The sequence below is a fragment of the Cucurbita moschata genome, unplaced genomic scaffold (genome assembly GCF_002738365.1).
Source record: "Cucurbita moschata cultivar Rifu unplaced genomic scaffold, Cmos_1.0 Cmo_Scf00005, whole genome shotgun sequence".
Lineage (NCBI taxonomy): Eukaryota > Viridiplantae > Streptophyta > Magnoliopsida > Cucurbitales > Cucurbitaceae > Cucurbita > Cucurbita moschata.
The window spans coordinates 6,471,806-6,478,260 of NW_019268521.1; the positions used below are offsets into that span (position 1 = coordinate 6,471,806).

Below are 6,455 nucleotides of genomic sequence, written 5' to 3' on the forward strand. Positions count from 1 at the left end.
ACATTAATTATTATTCTTGTAAAGATAATATATAAATATATATTTTCATTTCGTTGTTATTTCTGTAAAAGAAAAAAATAGTTCACTTTTTACTTTTAAATTGGTTAAACTAGTATAAAGTTTTACTTTTTGGATCAATTTTCATATAAATAAGTTTTAAATTGTAAGAAACTCAATATTACTGATTGATTTATAAACATTTTAAAAAAATAAATATGTTTTTATTACGTCACAAAGTTAATTTTGACCGTCTATACAAAAATTAGGAGATAAATGAGGGTAAATGTGTAATTTCACCTTATTATTAAAATAAAAAAGAATAAAGGGGAATGAGAACGGCGGCTTTGATTTGGCGGTGGGTTGCGGCAATAATATCGAGTTGGCGCTCATCGCGCGTGCGATTCGCGGCAAATTAACAGGAGGTGTAGGAAGGGGGTGGGGTATGTGAATGTTTTGTTCCCTTCGCTGCCTTTTACCCATTATGGGACGCCTCTTAATTCTTTTATTTCTATACTCATCATTTTTTACTTAATTAATTTTAAATACATTCAAATTTTCTTCGCCCCAATTATAATGTTAGAAAGTAATTAAAAAAAATAATCTTTTGTATTCATGAATAATGATGAAGTGAGAATTTTGAGGATGCTAAATCCACTAGCAACTTACAACAAAATGGGATGAGGATTTACTTTATGGGTATATAATATGGTCAAACCCCAATGAATTGAATAAATAAAGGAAATGGGTTCGAGTTTGGCATGCACATAAGTAATCAATATTTATGGTAAATTTTTCTTCTTCTAGTTTCTAAAAGAACCAACATATATCTACAAAGATTACGAAATATGAATAAAATAATAATTCTGGTATGTATATTTTTTTTTAACGCTTACTTTTCATAGACAAATAAGTAATAATGTTACCACACTCTTGTATTATATTGTTTGCACCGTTGAGACAAATAGTACCAAGTAATAATTTCTTATATTTCATATTTTTAAGCATTTTGATAAATAAATAAATAAATATTTATTTCTAAAAATAAAAGGAGTCTTAATTAAATGTCCACCTACTTTGTTTGGGTAAAGTGTATTATAAGGCGAGCTTGTAATATTTATTTATGTTTACACAACATAATTAGATTAGAAGCAATAATTAAGAAATTTACATCGAAATTTTACAAAGAAGTCCAACATTATCTTATACACACAACTTGACATTATAATATTCAACAAAGCAACTAGCATATGTTAAAAAAATGAAATAAAAATTAAAATAAACGGTAAGGCACACGGAAACAAAAATCGTTATTTCCAAAACGGCGTCGAGGGCACGTGATTGTCATGCACGGAACCCTCCCTTGTTTTTTTTTTTATTTTTATTATTATTTAATATAAATTACGGTAAACAAGGTGAGGCTCACGCGTGGGCCCCATTGGACATTGTCAGACTCATTCGATCCCATCTTCCACGTAAAGTTCACTTTTTGACTGTCTCCCAAAATAAATAGATAATTAATTGTTTTGCAGGAAACGAAAAATCTGCATCATCAACCAACCAATTAAGTGAAGAATACCTTGGAGTGTTCCAAATATATATATTATGTATATCATTTATTTATTTCTATTTATGTAAACAAAAATAAAAAGAATTAATTAATGAGGAATTCCTCCTTATATATACGGCTAATAAATGAATGGGATTATTATTAGTAATTGGGATTAGAAATAGAATGATTTTTTAAATAAAAATAAAAAAAGAATATAATATAATATAATATAATGGGAGAGAGAGACAGAGAAAGGGGTCCAGAAGCAGGGAAGAGGAAAGGAGGCGTGGTATGAGGGGAACATGAAGCAGTGAAATGTGTAGGGTTTCCAGGGGACAATCTCCTCTCTTTTTTGCTCATCAAAACACACCTCCATTTTGTCTCTAACCCTCCCCTCTCCTTTTTCTTTATTATTATTATTTTTTATTAAAATACATTTTATTTATTTACCGGTGGGCCGCCGTTCAAGGCCTTGATCTATTCCTCCTCTCTGTTATGGGCCGGTTTCCTAACCCACCCTCAAGCCCATTAATTCCGGCCCTTTATGTTCAGGCCCAATTCTTGACTAGGGCTTCATCCAGGATTCGTTTCAGTAACGCACGTGTTAATAAACGTTAGCTGTTTTTTATTATTATTATTATTTGTTATTTTTACCTTCACGCGCGCTCTTTCTTCTCCGGCGCTGCGGATTCTTCCTCTACTCCTTGTTGCGGTCGTCGTTTCAATGGAAGGGCTCAAGGTGTCGGATGCCGATTTGGTTATATATCTTCACCCAGCCAAAAGTAACAAGGTCTCGCAAGCGATTCTTCGCGAGCTCGGCGCTATGCTTCTAAAGTAACTTGAACTTCTTTTACGCTTTCAACAATTCTCGTCTCTAATTGCCTGCAATCACAATCTTTTCCAGTTACTGATACTGTTGCTTTGTTGATGTATTTATTTTTTTCTTTGAGCATCTTGATTGGGGATGCTATCTTTTAATGGCAGAATTTGACTAGTACAACCTTCAATTTCGCCGCAATTTAACTTTGTTTTTTCCTGCATTTTTATCAACTGGCGTTTTTTTCTTTGCTGGCTTGCTATTCTGTATTGAAGAAATAAACACCTGGTTGTGCTGTTGTTTGTGAACTCAGAATGTAAGTTTTTGTGACTTCCATGATTAGGGAATAGAGATGTTCTTCATTTAATTTGGACACAAAGGCGCAAAAGTTGAACTTCTAGTGATTCTCATTGCTGCTTCTTTTGCTTCATTCAATCAGCATTCAATTTCATTTATGTGGTACATACATGTGAACTTGTATTGAACTGACTTTGTTTAAATTGTACTTCGCGTGTAGATTTGATGAAAAATTTGAGGGCGTGCTACTGGCTTATGAGGCCAAAATTATTGATAAAAGTGCGAAGATTCTATCTGGAGTGCACCCCTACTTTGCCGTGACGATAAAGGCAAAGCTATTACTTTTCTCTCCAAAACCAAACATGCTTTTAGGTTGGTTTTCTATGATTCTCACAGTATTGCCATTAGGAAAACAACACATCTAGAATTTAAGTTGTCCATGCTTTTCTGATAGTTTGGTTATCACTTCAGAGGGAAAGGTGGTGAAGCTTAAGCAAGAATCAATCCATGTTATTGTCTTGGGTTTTGCTTCTGCTGTAATAACCGATGAAGACATTCGCAGCGAATTCAAGCATATAACAGTATGTTTCGTGCATTGTACTTGAGAATTCATACCTTTCCCTTCGCTGTACATATGAGAAGGAAGTTCTTGATATCTTGTTCTGACTGTATTATGCATTGATTTTGACATAGAGACATGGAGAAGAAATGCTTGTCAGTAGAGCTAACAAGCACCATGTAATAAAGGTTGGGACAATGATACGGTTTTTGGTGAAGAGGTTAGATTTTTTCCCTTTAATCACGTTTATTCTGTATCATTGAAGTGGAAAGTTATTCTTGGAGTTTTCATTCAATTAATTGGGGCCGGAACATCAACCTCATATTTATTGATGTTTGCTGATTCTTGTTGTTCTGCTTCAGTAATCTTAATATCTTGATGTTAAAAGAAGTGACTCAATTCATCCTTTACAGTTTTGATGAGGGAATACTGCACATCTCTGGATCTCTTGTTCCATCTCACACAGGGAGCATTCATCGGTTGGAGAAGAACTCAGTTGAAGGCTTAGCAACTAATAAGTGAGATAATACTACATTCTGTGAGGTTTTAAGCTATAATCCCCAAATCTATTATTTTAATTTTTTTTCGCCAAATTCTGTAGGAGCAAAAGGAAGATGAGAGAAGACGAGGCCACGGATATAAATGCACTTATCTTGAACGATGACCATCAGTCAAAAACGAAAAGGCAAAGAACTACCAGATTATCTTGAAGAATGCTAATTCTCATATAACATAGATCGTCTACATATCAGGTAACTTTTCCTACTCCCTCAGTAGGATGGCTAATTTCTTGCTCTCACTCAATTCATGCCTAAAATCTTCATTACCCAGAAATTTTGCTGGAAAGTAAACTTGAATTCAATTGTTTTCCTAGTGTAAGAAATGCTTGGGAGAAGCACCTTGCCCTTGGGAATATCACCTCAACTTTGATAATGACTTAACTTTATATATCAGGGTGTGGACAAATGCAGCTACCCATTTTTGCAACTGCTGTGAAGAGACAGCCCAAATGCATATACTATGGGGTTAGGGCCAATATACATGGTTAGTGAATTATGCTTTACAGCCCAATCTGGAAGGTGTGATAGATATCAGCAACCTAGACTTCACTGAATATTGTCTGAGATTTGGACATCATATTTCTAGTTTCATTCAAAATCACTTACCCAAACACAACACCACAATTGTTTTATCCATTGTGTAACAGCTCAAACCCACCGCTAGTAGATATTGTCCATTTTGATCCGTTACGTATCTCCGTAAGCCTCACAGTTTTTAACTTGTATTTGTTAGGGATAAGTTTCCACATTCTTATAAGAAATGATTTGTTCCCCTCTCCAACCTATGTGTGATCTCACATGAATATATGATTTGGGGTTTGCTAAGTACATTCCATTTGCATCCATTGTATCTCTAACCTCCATCATGGGTTCCATTTCTTTTTAGAAGCTGCAAATAATTTATCATTTATAAGGTATGGGGTGTTCTGTCCAAAACAACGGGCCGCAGAATGATTCGTAATAGAATAGAAGAGAGCTGATTCTTACTCATATTTTTGAAGTTGAAGGTTGTAATCTTTGTACTCCTCGTGTTCTGGGGATAGAAAAGCCCCGGTTTTTCAAATAGGTGAACCGGGTCTACACGATCTAACTCCCATGTGAATATGTGATCCATGGTTTTTTGTTTAATCAGATAAGTCCAAACGCAGCAATATGACAGTTTTATTGTTTTCTTTGGGCGACAATGGCGGATTTGTAACATGGTATGAACTAAGAAGTGGGAAGTACAAAACCGTTCAATCCAATCAAAACTAGAGTTTAAAAAAATGGTGTCTTTTTGTGTTTGCCTCGTTTCATGATAAATTTGACCGTCTGTTAACTTGGAATCTGTGTTCGGTTTAGCTCTCAGAATTTGACCATCTTCTCTGTTCTGACATCTCTCTCTCTCTCTATTTCTTCATGTCAAGTAAGGATTTTGAAGATCTTCAAAAGATATGATTAAATTTCAATTTCAGATATGATTATGAAAAAACATCATCTCTTTGTCAGAACACAACTCTTGCACGTTCTTGGACTTCACTTCTTTCTCTTGTTTGGAACCTGCAAACTGAGCTTGCCAAATCAAAGCCCTCTGGCATTCATCTTCCAATATTAAATCACTTCTTCATTCAATGCTCATAACACAAGAAGTAATAAAATTAATCTCAAACGACTTGGAAAGCTTAATGATTGAAAGGGGCCTTAGAAGACCAAGTCTTATTCAAAGATATTCAAAGGGTCGGCTCTGGAAATCTAATGGTTGGTGAATCTGAATGCGATGTTCAACTGACTGGCTTGCTGGCATCTATTTGGGTCTCTAATTATGAGGTTGAATAAGCTCCAACGACCCAAATCTAATATAAAGGGCAGCCTTACTAATCATTATCAATCATTTGGCGCCCTTTCAAAAGCTCCAATGATTTGTTTGCAGAAATAATCATGGATTTTGACCTCCTTCATATAGAAAAACCCAGATGAAGTTATGTAATTTGACAATCTTGTTAATAAAAACTTCATAAAGAAGGCGATAATTTAGATTGATTATGTTTTGAAGGAGCCAAGTTCAATGTTTGATTCAGAAGACAAATGGCAAAAAGGGAGAGAGCGGCGGGGCAGCAAAAAGAGATGGCAGATGAGGAGTTATGCTATAACAGCTAGCAATGCGGCTACATAACGTGCTACATATTGTTTTTAATTCCAGCTTTGGGTGCTTAAATTTCATAGTTGCTGGTTGTCGTATTATGTGGAAGAACAAGTCTTTTGGGCCAATAGATTTGAGTAGAGACACACACACACACACACACACTAAGCATGATGGATGATTGAAAGAAATGGGGCGGCGGAGGATTCTGGAAGGCTTTGAAATAGGGAAGCATGCATGGATGTTATGGGCGGTCTGTGCAAGTACGGATTCCTTGGAAATGACCAATTCGCTATTTGGCGGATGAGGTGACAGATAAACGTATTTTTATTCAGCCCAAACTTTTCATCGAATGCTTTGTAGCTATAGTGGTGTGGATAAACAGATGATTCCATGAAGGGTTTATGATATAAAATGAGGAGAATAATGGAAGGGTAATCTAGTGGCACCGCCCAAATGATGGGGAGGGGGTCTGAAAAGCAGAGGGTAAAGGGTTTAGGAGGGTAGGTGGGTGGGTGTATGGGTGTATGGGTGTATGGGGGGGGGGGGGGGGG

At 35.6% G+C, this 6,455-nt stretch overlaps 1 protein-coding gene across 3 annotated transcripts; it reads left to right on the forward strand.

Annotated features, from left to right (window-relative positions):
- The first annotated feature begins 2,194 nt into the window (after positions 1 to 2,194).
- LOC111443277 lies at positions 2,195 to 5,014 on the forward strand. 3 transcript variants are annotated; one of them, XR_002710454.1, is made up of 8 exons: positions 2,195 to 2,383; positions 2,884 to 3,035; positions 3,135 to 3,244; positions 3,357 to 3,442; positions 3,636 to 3,740; positions 3,824 to 3,974; positions 4,177 to 4,247; positions 4,669 to 5,014. XR_002710454.1 is itself a non-coding variant. In XM_023081032.1 (7 exons), the coding sequence occupies exons 1-6, from the start codon at positions 2,274 to 2,276 to the stop codon at positions 3,930 to 3,932; spliced, it is 672 nt and encodes a 223-aa protein (XP_022936800.1). In that variant the 5' UTR covers positions 2,195 to 2,273; the 3' UTR covers positions 3,933 to 3,974; positions 4,177 to 5,014. The 3 variants fall into 3 exon arrangements, 2 of the variants coding, with proteins under 2 accessions (XP_022936800.1, XP_022936799.1); XM_023081032.1 differs by having other exon boundaries at positions 4,177 to 5,014; XM_023081031.1 differs by lacking the exons at positions 4,177 to 4,247; positions 4,669 to 5,014 and adding an exon at positions 4,054 to 4,170.
- The last annotated feature ends 1,441 nt before the right edge of the window (positions 5,015 to 6,455 follow it).